This window comes from Zonotrichia leucophrys, chromosome 3 (genome assembly GCF_028769735.1).
Source record: "Zonotrichia leucophrys gambelii isolate GWCS_2022_RI chromosome 3, RI_Zleu_2.0, whole genome shotgun sequence".
NCBI lineage: Eukaryota > Metazoa > Chordata > Aves > Passeriformes > Passerellidae > Zonotrichia > Zonotrichia leucophrys.
In genome coordinates this window covers 41648405-41664252 of record NC_088172.1, presented here as the reverse complement: position 1 = coordinate 41664252, position 15848 = coordinate 41648405, and the positions used below count along the sequence as shown (strand labels likewise).

At 48.1% G+C, this 15848-nt stretch overlaps 1 protein-coding gene across 2 annotated transcripts; it reads right to left on the bottom strand.

Annotated features, from left to right (window-relative positions):
* Nucleotides 1–435: 435 nt before the first annotated feature.
* VGLL2 (vestigial like family member 2) lies at nucleotides 436–6339 on the bottom strand. Of its 2 annotated transcripts, XM_064706899.1 has the most exons (4): nucleotides 6259–6339; nucleotides 3838–4129; nucleotides 1571–2089; nucleotides 436–476 (listed from the first exon to the last, which is right to left on the bottom strand). In XM_064706899.1, the coding sequence occupies exons 1-4, from the start codon at nucleotides 6337–6339 to the stop codon at nucleotides 436–438; spliced, it is 933 nt and encodes a 310-aa protein (XP_064562969.1). The 2 variants fall into 2 exon arrangements, with proteins under 2 accessions (XP_064562969.1, XP_064562970.1); XM_064706900.1 differs by lacking the exon at nucleotides 1571–2089.
* Between the last annotated feature and the right edge of the window lie 9509 nt (nucleotides 6340–15848).

Below are 15848 nucleotides of genomic sequence, written 5' to 3'. Positions count from 1 at the left end.
TCCAGTTTCTTCTCCTTTTACTTTTCTATAATGCAAAATAAAAATCCAGTTCAAAACAGCTGAGTATCTTTCCCATGGTTGCATTCAAGAAATAACTTTCACTGCCATAAAAAAATATTCACACCACTAAAAAACCCCCAGAATTTCCTCTGTTGCCTGTGTGAAGGCCAGTGGTTTTGCATCACCATCCACGATGTTATTTGACTCTTTCAGAGTAGTCTGGCTGCAGGTCTGGGTGTGGGGTCTGCTTAAATAGAAGTTCAATGTCTTTGGCTCTCTTCTTGCAACAGAATGACTTTCCTCTCCGAAATAAGTCTAAAGTATCACCCTTGCAATGCCAGGTCCTTTTAAATCCTGTTGTCTTTCCCCAAGCAGCAGGGTCACGGTGGGCTTGGAAAAGGGCAAGGGGGATCTGAGAGTCTTTGAGTCAGCACATCAGCTCAGAAGGGATCCACCACAGAAGGAGTAACGGCGAGCTGCAAACCAAGACCAGAAGCTGTTACAAACTGACCCGATTTCAGCTCTGAATGCCACCATGTCTAACGGGTAGAGAGCTACAGGGGAGAGCCAGGGGAAGAAGAGTGAAGGACAGCTCTAAAACCAGTACAGATCCTTGCTTTTATCCTGAGGTTGCAAACCTGAGAATGGAGAGAAGAAGAAAAAAAAAGGAAGAAGAAAAATAGGTACAGGCATTTAAGAACAGAGGAAAACAAATTGCATTTCTTTCCAGGTGAGATCAGTCTAAAGCATGGGATCTCCAGAGCCCCAGAAGGCTGTGAAACAAGGAGAAGAGCCCAAGCTCAAACAAGAGGAGGAGCCCAAGCTCTCTCCAAGACTGGAGAAAGTCTCTCCTGTTTAAAGTGAGGACACCATAAGGAGCCATTAGTGGCTGCAATAACGAAACCAGCATGGAGCAGACTTTCCTTCCCTTCACAACCACTGACTCAGGATCTGTCACTGCCGACTGTGCCTGCGCACCCATTTTTGTCAGCACTACAACCACACCTTGATTCCAGGCACTGCAACAGGCACCATCAGGGGAAGACCACTGCCTTTTTTCTCACCAAATGCAATTGTGCTTTCATCTCAAAAACTGGAAGGAGAAGATAATTAAGGAGAGGAGCTAGTTCATGAACCTGCATGGTGTCTAGAAATGACCCCTCAGGGCAGCACATGGATGGGGCCAAGGAGTGACCTTTGGGGCTGCTCCATTCTACTCCTAGCTCTCATTGCTGAATGCAGGAACAAGACCAGGGCAAGGACAAAGGTACCTCAAAGCAACCTGTAGCCTCAGGGAATGTTTGAAGGCATCAGAAATTCAAACAATGTTGTGGAGATGCGATGTGTTGGCCTGTCTCATCCTTCCTCTCCGTTCTTCACTTGCCTGGCCTGAGAGCCCCAAGAAGAGCACTCAGGGCAGAGCTCAGGAGTCACACATGAGCTTCATTCCCCTACAGCAGAACCTCAGCCACCCCCCCGAGTCCTTCCCTACTGCTGAGGATGGTGTGGAATAGGGAGCAGGGTTGCAGCTGAGCCAGGGGAGCTGGAGGGGCCAAGGGCAGCTCATTACCTGTGTCCACATTGAGGCCGATGCTCTGTGCCATGTCTCCTGTTGCATTGGGGAAGGGGCCCGGCGTCGTCCAGGCCGCAGCAGCGCCCGCTTCACTCTTGCCCAGTTCGCAGGGGGGGCTGACGGGTGCGGGCACGGAGGCGGGCGTGAGGCGGTGGGGCCTGACGGAGGCTGTGGGCACCAGGAGCGAACCGTAGCGGGGGTCGAAGTGGGGCCCGTAGACCTCGTGCATGGCGGTGGGGCGGGGGTAGGCGCTGCTCTGTGTGCCGATGTAGGGGTGGTGGTGGTGGTGGTGGTGGTGGTGATGGTGGGCATGGTGCCAGGGCTCGGGGCCGCCCTGGTGCAGGTGGCCGTGCAGGGAGGCGGGCGCGTAGGGGTCGGTGGCGGCGGCAAAGGGCAGCTCGCTGTGGGCCGCAGCTGCCAGGGGGCTGCTCAGGCTGGCCGGCACCGAGGAGGGCTGGTACGTGCTGTTCCAGAAGGACGGCGGGAAGATGCGCTGGCTCATTGGGAAGGATCCATCTGAGTGAAAGAAGTGGGAAAGAAGGTCAGCAATGAGCACACCCCAGAAGACTTGATCTCCTTTCCCCAGGATTTTGTCCCTTCCTGATCCATCCAAACCAGTCCTTTCATTCCCTTTATTCCATGAAAAACTGGCAAGGATAAGAACTTGCTCCAAATAAATATGAATTTCTCCCCGATTAAACACAACACACCTGTCCTATGGCTTATCCATGAAGCTGCAACTATGTCCTCCAGCTTTTTCTTACTACGTAGATGGGCAAAATGTTGTTACCTAAGGCAAGAGAAACATCTCTTTCCTTCAGTAGTGGAAACTGAGGGCTACTATACACCAACCACTTAAATTTTCAGGTTTGGGTTTTTCTTGTTTGTTTTTGTGATAATCTCCTTGTCTAAACATTTATGCCCAATGTTTCCTGGAAAGAAGCTGCTGCCTCAGTGCAGTAGCAAAGTGGGCAGGAACTGTGAGAGATGTGACTAAAGGCAAGTTTGAATTACTCAAATATCTGGGGCAATTCTCCATCTATTACAGCCATATGTTTCTTAGGTATATTGTCAGCCTGTTTGGGAAGCCCTCAGCAGAACTTTGGAGATTGGCAGGGCAAAGACAAAGACCCTAAATTTTCTTAGCCCAGTTAGCAACATGCAAGATGGACTGGTGATTATTAATATCACAGATAGATGTTATGTATGATTAATTGGGAATGCACACTGTTCTCAAAAGAAATAGAACTATGTTCCTAATACTTCTTTGCCAGGGAAGTATGTCAGCTCTGAGCCTTGGCATTGCTTAGGAGAAGGGGAAGCAGTTCATGATGAGCAAAAAAACCTCCTCCACTGCCATCAATTCCAGCACTGAATATCTCTCACCCGTGAAATATTCTTGGACACTACAGACAGCAATCCGTGCAAGGTCTGGGAAACCAGCCCTGGCTGAGCAGGTGGCCCTGTGAGGGAGGGTTGCTAAGACTGCCCACAAGGAAGTGCCAGCCTTAACTCTCTGGCAGACCGAGTGTGGAGAAGATTATTCCCCTCTGCCCTGACTACTCTCGTGGGCCTGTCCAGTGTGAATCAGGCGTGGATACAGAGAGCTGTGCATAAGCCATGGCCTTGGCAGCACATGGCCATGGCCAGGTCTGCAAGCCCTTGTTTTCCGAAAGTTAGGAGTCCTTGTCAGCACTCCAGCAACAATCAGGGTGGTGATACACACAGGGCAAGATACATGGACACACACAATCATTTTCTTTTAGAGGTGGAAAGCAGATCAGATTGTTCCCACATTTGCTTTTTACTTTGCTCCCATCACTATGACTACTCTAAACTGAAAGCTAGGATCAAGAGGGAATACACTGGTCACAGTCACAGTTTGGGAGTCACTCCGTGGCCAGTTGTGCTGTAGCCCTCTCCAGGTAAAGCACCTGCAGTGAAAAGACAACTTGCTTCCCCCAACCGCCTCTCAGGCAGCTTTCCCCCTGGGCCATGGCCCTCTGCATAATCTGAAGGGAATTTTTCTTTCCTTTTTACCCTAAAAGAGCCAAACAGCTGGCAGCTCCTAGCCTCGGATCCCAGGGGATGTCCGCCGGACCAGCCGCTGGTGGGAAGGAGGAGGGAGCTGGATGCGGAGCCGAGGCGGGGACGAGGTGCCGGCCCAGAGGGGGCCAGCATCCCCCGCATCCCCCGAATCCCCCGCGTCCCCAGCATCCCCCGAATTCCCAGCATCCCCCGCGCCCCCGGTGCTGGGCGCTCACCCCGCCAGGAGCCCGCGTTCCGCGCCGCCTTCGCGCTGCCCAGGGAGAAGCTGCTGGGCTGGCTGAGCGCCCGGCTGAAGTGCTCATCCACCACGGCGCTGATGTCCCCCTGGAAGTAGGTGAAGAGGACGCAGCGGGAGCTGATGTACTCGGCCTCGGGGGGTCGCTCCTTCTCGGGGCTGCAGTCCTCCTCCTTGATGCTGGCCGCGGCATGGCTAGAGAAGGAGCTGCCGGCGCTGGCGCTGCTGCCGCTCTCCGGGGCTTCCTGCATTTTGGAGTAAAAGGCGAGTTTCTGCAGGGAAGGAAAGAAAACGGAGCCTGTCAGCAGCACACCAAGGTGCGCTGGCCCGCCCTGTGCCATCCCTGTGCAGCGCCGAGCCCTCTCCCGCGGTCTTCCCGAGAGGATGCCAAAGCCTGCTCCTCGGCTGCCCACCGTTCCCTCAGCACACACCACAATCCCCACACCCCCATATCGCACTCTCTAGTCCGGAGGCAGCGAAGGGACTGCAAAGAGGGCCGGGGGACCGAAACCCACGGGTGCCGAACGGGATGGAGCAAGAGGGTCGCCGGGTGGGGAAGGCGCGGCCGGGCGGGGGTCACACTGCCGGGTCCCCCGCACCAAGCCCCCCAAAAAAGGCTCTTTGCAGAGCTGGCTTCGGAGCGGACAGCGGCCGCCAAGGGGCTGCAATGCGGGGGCACGGGCGAACGACGGCCGAGCACCCACGGAGCAGCGCCGGTAGCTGGGAGAACGCGAGAGCCCCTCGGTCCCCGGCTCCGAGAGTCTGTCTGGTGCAAAGGGTGTCCTGTAACTCACAGCGGCGAGGTTAGAAGCAAAGAGAGGGGAAAAAACACTGACAGTCTCAAACACACTTCAGGGCAAAACTCAGCATTTCCCTGGACACCAAGAAGCTCCAGGTATTTGCTGCAAGATTAATCTCCTTTTATTGTATTCCGCCGAGTGTGAAGTTTTCCGGATGTTTCCCGTCTTCATGCGCGTTAGCGTGTCGGCAGCTGCTGAGAGTTTCTTAGCAATAAGCGCTGGGACGCGTAGCCCGGGCTTGGCCGCCGCCAGCAGAGCCTTGGGGCGGCCGGCGAGGGAAGAACCGAGAGGACGGGGCAGAGTCTTGGGCCAAGACACGCGGTATATTTGATAATGTCACTCGTCGCGACGACCGCCTTTCCTCTTGGCTCCCTGTTCGGCCATTGAGGTAATGATCATACCCCTTAATAATGTCATAAGCCGGGGTTGAGAGGGTGGTGGGAGGGAAGGCAAGGTGGGGAAAGGCATTATCTGCTATTTGTGACGGCTCCTGGGCCCCGCTGCCGGGCACTGGAGGGGGCACAGGGACCGCCGCACGGCGGGGGCTGCACCCGCCTCGGGCCCGGGGCGCCGTTCTCTACATCCATCCCCTTTTTCGTTATGCTGGGGGAGGAAGGAATTAATTTCTGGAAGGGGTAAGGGCGAGGGAAAACCTGGGAACGCAGCGGGGTTGAAAGGAAAGCGGTGCGCAGCAGGTGCATCCGGGGGAGCCGAGCCTGACCCATGCGGGACCGTGCCGTCCCGGCCCAGCAGATCCCGCGCAGCGCGGGCCGTGCGTGCCCGGACATCCCCGCGGCCGGAGCGATCCTTTCCTTGAGCCCTCGGCATCAGCTGATACCCGCGCCCTCCCGGGCCGAGCTGCAGCCAGCGGGGACGTGCCTGCAGCTCATCAAGCACCCGCGGGTCCCGCCGGCAGCCCGGGGAGCCCGGGGGACGTCCCGGGGTCCCGCCGCCGCCGAGAGCGCCCCAGAACACGGGAGCATCCTGTAGCCCCTTGCTCCCCTTCGCGGCCGCGGTTTCCTCCGCTATCGCCAAACCGGGCAAACCCCTCAGCCTCGAGTCTCTCTCGCTTATCCCGCTTCCAGAGCGTAACTCCGGAGCACCCCTCCGAGGCGGCTGCAAAATCTCTGCACCGAGCGGCTTCCACCGGGATGCCGGCGCGCCGGCGTGAGCGATGTCCCGGGAAGCCCGGCCTCGCAGCCCCCGACGGTCCCCACACACATCGCCACCTCAACTCGCCACGCTCGGAAGTAGCCCGTCCCGGCAAAGAAAACAAATAAGCAAACAGTTAAAAACAAACAAACAAGCAAACAAACCCCCTAAAAATCCTTCTGAGGGTTAAAATCGTCCCCTCTCTCCAAAGGCATCCCGAAGTCCGTCGTTTGCCGCCGGCGTACGTACCCTGCCGAGCCCCGCGCCAAGGTGGGATGCGGTTCTGCTCCGCTCACCATCGCAGGCTCCCAGATCTCCCCCCCTCCCGCCCCCCCTTTCCCCTCCCCTTCTCCTTTTCCCTTTTTCCCTTTGGTGAGGCCCCAGATGGCCATCCTCCAGACGATACCCCTCCCACCTTCTGCCTCTTCACCGCTGTCCCCTACACGTACCTGGTGGTAGGGGCTGTAGGCTGCTGCGAAGTAGGGCTGGGAAGGACCGTACACTTGGTACATAACATCCAGACAGCTCATGGCTGGCCGCGGCCGAGAAGTATTTTTTTCCTCATCAACTCGTGTTCTGCAAAGGGGAGTAATGCTTCGGGGGAGGGAGGCTCCCGGGGGTTAAGAGGCACCACGCACTGGTGGGAGGAGTGAGGGGGGATGAGGCCGCGCTGGGCTGAGCTGACACCCCCTCCCTGCCTTCTTTCCCTGCCTTCCGCCCTTCCTATAGCGTGGCTCCCTCCCGTAAACACGCCGGGACTGGAGGGGCTCCCGTGCCGCCGGGGGATCCCAGCCCCGGTCCCGGCGGGTGGCAGAGGCGGAGGGAGCAGGGAGACCCCGGTTCCGCAGCCGGGACTGCCCGGGAGCAGTGGGCTGGAGGCGCAGGGGGAGCTCCGGCCACCCAGGAGGCTGGCGGGGTGCAGGGCGAACCAGGGGTCGGCGGAAGATGGGGGCTCACCCAGCGGGTCAACCCATCTCCGGCTGCTTTTGGTTTTATTTCATTTATTTCACTGCGTTCCACGCGCCTCCTGTGCCTGGTGCTGCCCCCGGGGAGGATGCCCCTGCTGCAGGCCGGCCCTCGCTCCTGGCCCGGGCGAAGGGGAGCTCCGGGAAAGGCAGGGATCTGGGTGACCCCATCCAAATTCCACCAAGCCCGGCATCCGCCGGAAAATGCCACCTCCAAAGCCACAGGAATTGAGAGGTCTGATAAACCGAAGGAGGAAAAACCAGTTGTTCCCGAGGAGGATTCTCCCCAGAAACTTTTAAATCATTGCAAATCACGGGAACGGCGATGCTTTTGCATTTAATAGAAACTAAAACAACGCCGGGGGCAAAGTCACGTCAAAACAACAAATTATCGTGAAGGTAAACTGGATTTACTCCCTGGCTTTCTGCTGGGTGCGACACGCAAAGTAGTAAATAGGTGAATGTACCTTCTCTGCTCATTTTAAAGGAGTTACATAGGAGGCAGATTTTTTTTTTTAACAAAGATGTAAGTTCTCATTTCAATATCAACTCTGAAATGTTCAGCTTCATGGTACGGGTCACAACCACTGTGAGAAGAGACTCATTTTGTTTACTTTTAAGCACCTGTAATAAAGCAGAAAAAATATAGGAAATGCAAGGGAAATAATATTACTCAGTTTTCAAATGCTGATTGGTTACGAAAGTATTGGGGGAAATCTGAAAAGAATGAACACTATGAATTTTGAAGACCTGGAAATATTTAAACTAATTTTAGCAGAAAAACATCATATTTAAAACAAAGCGTTGACTCTATTTTGTTTTCTTCAAAATGCAATTTCTATATTCCAAGTATTAGAAATTGTTTTGAATGCCTGCTGTTCACCAAAATCATATTTCAGTGCCTAATGATCATGTTTCAATGTTTTCTGCACCAGGTGCAAGGTTTAAAATTCATATTTAAACAAATTTCTTTCTCTGTATTCTTGGGAGTTTGGGAAATTCATTTTTCATACTGCAATGCAGCCTGAAACACTGTGGCTGTGACTTCTGCCTCATGGTTGCTCCTTCCCACATCAGAGCCAATTTTGTGTTGGTGGTCAAGAAAATGAGGCTTTAAAATAAGAAATGTAACTTATAGTCTATACTTTTATTTATCCTGAGCAATAAGCAAATAATCACAGTAGAGGAAAGGACTCACTCTGTGGCTGGTGTCCAAATTAAAGCAGTCAGCTAAAGAGCAGCCCTTCCCTCCTCACGGCAAGAGACCGAGGGATCTCGCTCGGGACAACAGGATCTCACTTCTCCTCTGTGTCCCTGCTTGTGAGAGGTAGGGAGCTTTCTCAGCACCACAGACCTGTGCCTGTTTCAAAGGTAATGGTGTGCTGGGCAAGGTACCAAAAAAGGTCCCTTTCTCAGAGGGTAAGTCCAATGCTCCAAAGACACAGAATGCCCTCCTGCTCTTCGGACCAGCCCTTCACCGGGACTCTGTGCCATAGCAAAGGTAGGACCAAGGCTGAACACTTCCTTGTGTGGGAAAACCCAAAGTGTAAGAGCAACATGTGTGACTGGGTGCTGTGGTGTGACAGATGATCTTCCCCTGGAGAATCTCTCCTTGGGGGCTGAATTCAGGGGTTTTACCTCAGGCTCAAGTATATGTGAGGGGAATCGGGTCTGATGGGGCTTGGTATGAATTAGGTCTCTTTTACAGACAGTTACTTGGCTGTAAAACTGCGCAGTGTAAGACACAAGTAAACCTCAGAGTCTTAATGCAGAGCAATAAAAACATTCATGCAAAAATGCTGGCAGTATTTTGCCTCTTTGGTGAGTCTGTGAAATTAGTCCTGGTATAGGAAATTATCCTGGGAACCCAGGGTCAGAAACTATATTCACTAATGATCTCACTGTGCATTTACAATTATATAAAAACAATCTTCCTTGGTCTTAAGTAAAGAATTTTAGGTGGGTTGAGTCACATAAGGAATTACAAAAACTTGGAAAGAAACAGCTGAGTTGCCTCAGAGAGAAAATTATGACAGCAGTAAAGAAAAGCACAATTTTAGAAAGGACATGGGTTAAGAACTGGCTGTGTCCCATCACACCACTGGCATGGGCCTACTCCTAAGCCATACACTGGTAAATATTTCACAGCAGCAATATGAAAAGAAAATCTTGTTCGGAATAAAGAATGATAGGTTCTGATAAACAGCAAGATGCAGAAACTTGCCTCAGAAAGCATTCCTATATAAAGCAAGTCAGTGTTATCTTCTAGCTAAGCTGGAACATTTTACAAAACAAGAATTGGGTACTACCATGAATGGTTCAGCAGACAAGCAAACAGACCATGAAACAAAACATCAACATTCAGAAAGACTGGGACAAAAACATGGTAGCACTGACCACATTAGTTGCTCACCTTCCCTAGAAATCCTACATCCAGTGCCAGCCTGCCAGCCCCTGGTGTGTGAAGGTTTGAGAACTGAGTATCACGGTCAATTAAAGGATTAAGTGTTTATCATCCAGAAGGGACATTTCTGATATATCACTCTTGCTGTTCTTAATATACTTCTTTAGAAGCTCAGGGAGACTGTCACTGCTTCCAGTAATGTTTTTCCAAATAGAAGATACCATGAGGTGGGTAGAGAATCCAGCCCTTGCTGCAGCAATTTGCCGCTCTGCTTAGCAGACTTCAGTGTTTTTCTCTTCCAGCGTGGGTTGGCTTGGCTTCAGCCTCCAGCTGTTGGTTCATGTAATGCCTTAGTTCACTTATCTAAACAACCCTTTTGTATGTAATATTTTCTCTTATGAAATTGATTTTATTCCATATAATGGTTTTTCCTGCCAAAATAGATGGAGCTCCTTAACTTTCTACAGCAATTCCTCTAATAGTTTTTGTACCATTTATTTGCAACCTATGTAATTTTTCAACATTGTTCTAAAAATATTGAGGCAATAATTTGTTATTTTTCTAGTGTTTGTCTTGCTGAGAAATACCTTCTTTGCAACTGATGATTATAACTATTAAGGTTTTTTGCCATAACACAAATTTAAAGACATGACACTGATGTGCTCTCCCACTGTGATGACCACTGTATTTTCAGTTTTCATACTACAAGTACATAAAAGACATGGACTGCTTGGTGGTGAGGAGCCGACCGCATTGGGAACCTCCTGGAATTTCTTCTAAACTCTTACATATCTGACTGAGATTGCAAGTAACTTGGCTGAAAACTGCGATGATCCCATGTGAGCCTCTGACACCTGCTCATGATGCCTTGTACAGTCATCCTTTCTAAGACATTTTCCATCACTTGTCTTCCCTGGTCATAGATGTGCAACTCTTCAAACAGCTCCATTCATGCGCTGCTTGCTCTTGAGAATGCCAAGAGGCTCAGCAACAGGCTCAGGTATTGCCAAATGCCCCAGTTCTCACTTTACTCACCAGCCTTCTTGTTACTATGTTACCTGCTGAATTTATTGCTGTGATTTCAACTTTCAATTTACTGATGATCTTCTTTCACAGTCCACAAACAAATACAAATATTCCTATGCAGTGTTCATATATTGTACTCCTATGTGGCAGTAGTTATATTTCTAAATACTGAAGATTGTGTGTTGATTTGTTTCTTGTATTTTTTGTCTATTTGCTGTGTGTATCACTTTTATTGAGCAGTGCCTCCTCCATGAGATGATAAGTTCCGTTTCACTAGTCTTCCTATTCCTGCTCTCTACTTTACTCTCTAATGCCTCAATCTGCCTGTAGGACTCAGCACATACTTAACTTATAGCTGAACACACTACTTGTGAGTTTACATGGGCCAAATTTGACTGAAATGAATTAAGATAGATAATGCTGTTCCTCTTTCTTATCTTGTCAGTCTTTGTGCTCCACATCCCTAAAAGCTTTTTGTTTTTTAGGGCTTGGCAACTGTTACCACGGTGTTCTCAGGGATGTTTTTGAGGTCCAGTCTCTGAGTCTGTATTAATGAAGAAGACTTTAGGCTCAAGAGCTTCTTGCTTGGTAGTTTTTGTGGATACTGAATAAACTGACATTAAAGATAAAAAGTCAGTATTATAGATGTAGTAAAACACAAAGTAAAAATCAGGGGACACATATCACTGATTTCATTGTCTCTTTCACTGTCCTGAAAAACCCGTGTTTCAATTTCAGAGAGCTTGTATAGTTTATTTTGATCTTCCTTTGAAGGTACAATTTCTTTTCCCCCTTTTCCTTTTTTTCCCCTTCTTCTCTAAGAACTGTTAGCTGCTCATTATCCCCAAACAGGCTGGGATCCTGTTTGGTGTGCGTTTGTGCATGTGACAGCTCGCCTGCTCCAGAGACACGCTGTGCAGCAGCTGGAATGCACGCCGTGATTTTTGCTCCATGATGTATTTCCAGGGGAGCTGCAGCCCAGCCCAGGGTGCAGCATCTGGCACATGTCACTCACCCGTCCTGCCCAGCCCTGACGGGCCAGAGGCATCACCTGTCTCTCCTCTACTGATGGTGGCAGATGAAGAGATCATTGTGCAGGGCTGGAAGGGAAATCCAGAGCTGTCATGAGGGAATACATTCACACGCGTGAGAACACACTGAATGCATTGAATTTAGGGCTTGATTTTGTGACAGGAAAGTTCATGGAAGTTTTTTCCCAAGTCAGCACAGGAACAGACTCTGCTTTGCCCTCAGAGGCAGAGGCAGCAGCTTTTCTGGTGCAGGTGTTTTGGCACATTCAGGTCTGAGCTGAATCAGTGTGCACCTCTTTTCCCCTCTCAGCACTGACCCACTAGAAGATGAATCTGGCTTCTTCTGAGATTCATTCACCAAGATATATATTTTTTGTATTTGTATGTAATATCTACAGCACATATTTTTTCTCTGCTCAGAGAAGGAAGGTAAGTTCAGTGAAAAATTTCCTTAACAATTGCCTCCAGCATAAAATAGGGGGGATTTATGTTTTATTTTACTTTTTGGAAAAATTCCTTCCTGTGAAAGCAGAAAAAGGCTGTGTCTGCACTCTTTTGAGGTTTCTTAAGCACCGGCCCTTTAATACAGGCACTAAACTCCTGATGTAATTGTGATATATAGACCCCCTGCAATGTCCAGTCTCAGTGATTTTGATTGCACAATCATACATTTGCACGTTTTGTTTTGAAAAAGAAAGTGGTTTTACATAAAGGCTTTAATTCCTGTAAATGCTCTCATTTTAGAAGCATCTTTCTTTCCACTCTTCTAGACAATATTTCAGACAGAGGGAGGTAGGTGGCAGAGGAAGACTGCAGCTTGAGAGAGGAAGTGGCTCGATGCAAGGAGCAGCAAGAAAATCAGGTTTTCAGCAGAGTACAAACAGGTAAGGTATGTGTCTTTTAATGTCTGTACAGACTTTAGTGTCCTGCCAGCAATATGAAGCTGAGATGAGGAAAAGAAAGGCTTTCATTTACTTCTGGGATTAAGTCTTCCTCAAGTGGAAACTTTAGTTGCTCAGGGTGGGCAATATTATGTCATACAAAAGGGGCTCACTGCTTCACGTCTGTTTTATTCAATGTGTATTTGGCTAAGCTTTGAGACAATGCCACTAGAAAATGGTAACAGACTATACTTTAGCAACAAAATTGCAAAATAAGATAAAAAGAAAATTCATAGCAAAATACTGGAGGTGGAGCCATGCTACAGGGAATTGTGTTCTTGTTGCCTGGAATTGCCCCAAATAATGTAGCTCCTGGTTAAGTGTAAAAAGGGGTCATTTCAGGGCCTGGAAAATGTCCTGACTTTATGAAACAGCACAGAGCTTGCATTTAATTTTTTTAAATGGCTATATTTAATAGAGAACTTAGTCCTCACAGCTGCAAAATACAACTCCATCTTCAGAAATGAGGCTTGAAAAACAAACAAGAAGGAGTGAGGAAAACAATAAGAAAACAGTGAACAAACATACTGGCACTATGGATATATACTATGTGAGGGAGAAAGGGACAAAAGAATATGTAATTTAATTTTCATGATATCTAGATATTGCAGTCCAGTCCATTGAAAAACAATGAATACCTAGTCATATTGTAGCCCAGATGGGAATTCTGACTTAGTTTCCTATTGGTATCTGTGTAAATTTACCTCTTTTAATATGAAAAGATATTAGTATACAGATGACTTTTTTGTAATAAATAGCAATGCTCCAGACTCTATTGAGGATATGTAGTTTGTGCTCCATGTCCTTGCTTGCACATAAAATTATTAGAATAAGCATGAAAGAAATGAAATCCCACACCACACCAAAAGCACACCCTCAAAGGCAACTCACAATGCTCATATCAGGGCTTGTGTGCTGGGATCTTCAGGTAGGATGGCCCTACTTTTTAATAAAGAATCTCCTCTCATGCTGAGGGAGGAACTTCCTTGAATTGCCAAGAGTTTTACACATACATATATATGTGTATACATACATTCAATATGAATCAGTCAGTGAGCTGGCACAGTGAAAGTGAGCCATTCTCATACCTCTGCTGAAGAAAGCTTGTGAGCATTAAAAAACTTTTCGTATACTGAGTTAAATTGATGGTGATACTATTCTAACAAATCAAGTTTTTGAAATGCAGATGCAGTTTTTACAGCAAGGTAACATAATGCAATTTTCATTTCTGGAAGATAACACAGCTGAGGAAAGCTTTAAAAATTACCTTTCAATTTTTGTTGAGGTTCTGTATATAGCTGGTGAGACCCAAGCCCATGTTTGGCACATACTTGGAGCTGCTGTTTCACAAGAAATTAATAGACAGCACTCATTTAGCCTCAGAATTTGGCATAATATTTGAATGACATTTTCCAGAAATTGATACAGACAGTTCTCTGGTGATATGGGAGCATGGTTTGTTGTAAAGGAGAGTATGAAAACTGAAGAGCTGGCCAAATGCAGAGGGCAGCAGGAAGGTAGCTCAAAGCCATTTCTGCATCCCTGTCTGTTGAAATAATACAACTGCTGTACTAGATAAATTGGCTTCTCCACCATTAAGGCATCAATTTTTGTTATACGGTCTCTTGCTGATCACAGGGACAATTTCACCATTCTGTGTGCCTCTTGTCCTGTTTTGCTCTTTTATTTCCAGCCTGGGATAGGCTGGGACCTGGCTTTAGTGGTTTTGCTGTGCAGGGATGCTGCTGCTGGCAGGAGCCCTTGTGCACCTTCCTGGGGAAGGCAGGTACTTGCTGAAGCGTGGCCAAGGGTGATTTCCAGGGCAACAGAAACACTCAAGAAAAAGCTGTTGGGGAAAGCCTGCCATCATCTCCATGCTCCAGAGGAAGATCAGGGCACTCAGGAACCCCTTACAGCTCTTTTCTGTCCCACATGTGGTGTGCCTTGTCCCAGGGACAGGAGCTTGTCTTTCAGCGTGTGGCTCCAGCCAGCACGTGCCAAACCATAGTTCAGTCTCTCGCCTTCCAGCACCCGGCAAACTCCACAGTGCTCGCATTCCTGCTGCATGGGACACCCCCTCCTGCCTCTTCCCACATGGAGCACAGCCTGCTGCCATGCTCTGGGGCAAACCACACACCCATTGTTGGGTGCTGTGCTCTTTCCCAGGCCAGTGTGTTCTCATGGTGGAGGACAAATTTTATCATTCAGCAAAACACACCAGGTGCCACACTCCAATCACCTGCAAGTGCATTTACAGTGTTTGAAGCCAGCATCAGGAAAGATGTCATATAGCCTATTTGCTCCTATGTTCTCTCTTGCCCTGCATTCTACATGTGCAGAATTATGTCACACTGCTTCTTTTCTGCTTGCAGCCAGGTTGGGGTGTGTGTCCTGCTCTTCACTGGAGCTTCAGAAGTTGGTTCTCCCTCGTGTTACTTTTGTGCATTGCCCTGACACAAATGTCAGTTGCCCCGGAGAAACAGGGTCCATCATTTCAGTGTTCTTCAGTTTGCCCTGCTCAGAGACCCTTCCACCAGGATCCTAAAAGCAACTGCCTTGTGGCATCCTACTGTACGCTCCTCTTACGTGAGAAAAGCAAGATGACTCCTACTCCACGAATTGTATGTGTTAATCTCCTAAATCAGTAATGCTGCCTCGCAGCTTTTGCATAGATGAGAGAAAGCTGGCACAAGGGTAAAATGAATTTTCCAAAGGGTATTCAGGGTATCCTGACTCTGCATGCTTTTATCCAACTAATTTTATGTGCTTTGACCACCACTATGTTTTCTTCTGCATCTCAGAGAGCACATGCTAAAGTATAGATTTCACACATACATGAAACACTAAGCAGAAAAAATTATCATCCTCACTGACTTAGTAAAAAGGCAATTGTCTCTTTAGCAACACATTTATTTCTTCAACTCTGTCCTTCTGTACTCACAATTTGTCCTAAAATGCAAATCAGTTACAAGTTTCTTTATCAACAAAAAGAGTCAGTACTTTGGCTTTTAAGAAAGAATAAAAAATATTTAAATTATATGTGAAAGTATGCCCAATATATATAATGTTTTTCACACCAAAGAGCTTCAAATATTTTAAAAGATGCAGTTTGCATGTCTGCTATACTATTCCCACCAAGATTATTCATCCATTTAATAACTACCTACCTACCTACTAGCTTATACATTTCTGAAAATTATCAAATACCTAAGCAGAAACAATTTGAGAGGGATATAATGGAAAAAGAAGCTGAGCCAAGCCTTCAGATCTAAGGGATATGATTGGGAAAATTCTGAATCAAGCACTGAAAAGACATTTTGTCTTTTGGGAGCATTGGGTAGCCTCAAAGCTAATTTGCAGCAGTTTCATGGACAAAATTGAAGTCTCCTTGGGGGACTCATAATGTTTCCAGGTTGCTGTTGTCTTTCATAGAAACACTTGATCAAAACCTGGGGCACTAATTTCCCACAGCACAACTGAGTTAATACTTTTCTCTTGTTTTTAAAATTCATGTTAAAGAGGGACTGGAAATCTACCTGTATTTGGAACTTTTGGAACACCCTTAAAAATCCTCATCACAGCTTAATTACTATAAGCACTGTAAATGATCCCCCTTTAGTTCTGTTGTATTTGATAGTTTTAGCAGAGATTTCCCTGATGCTGTTGCTTTTT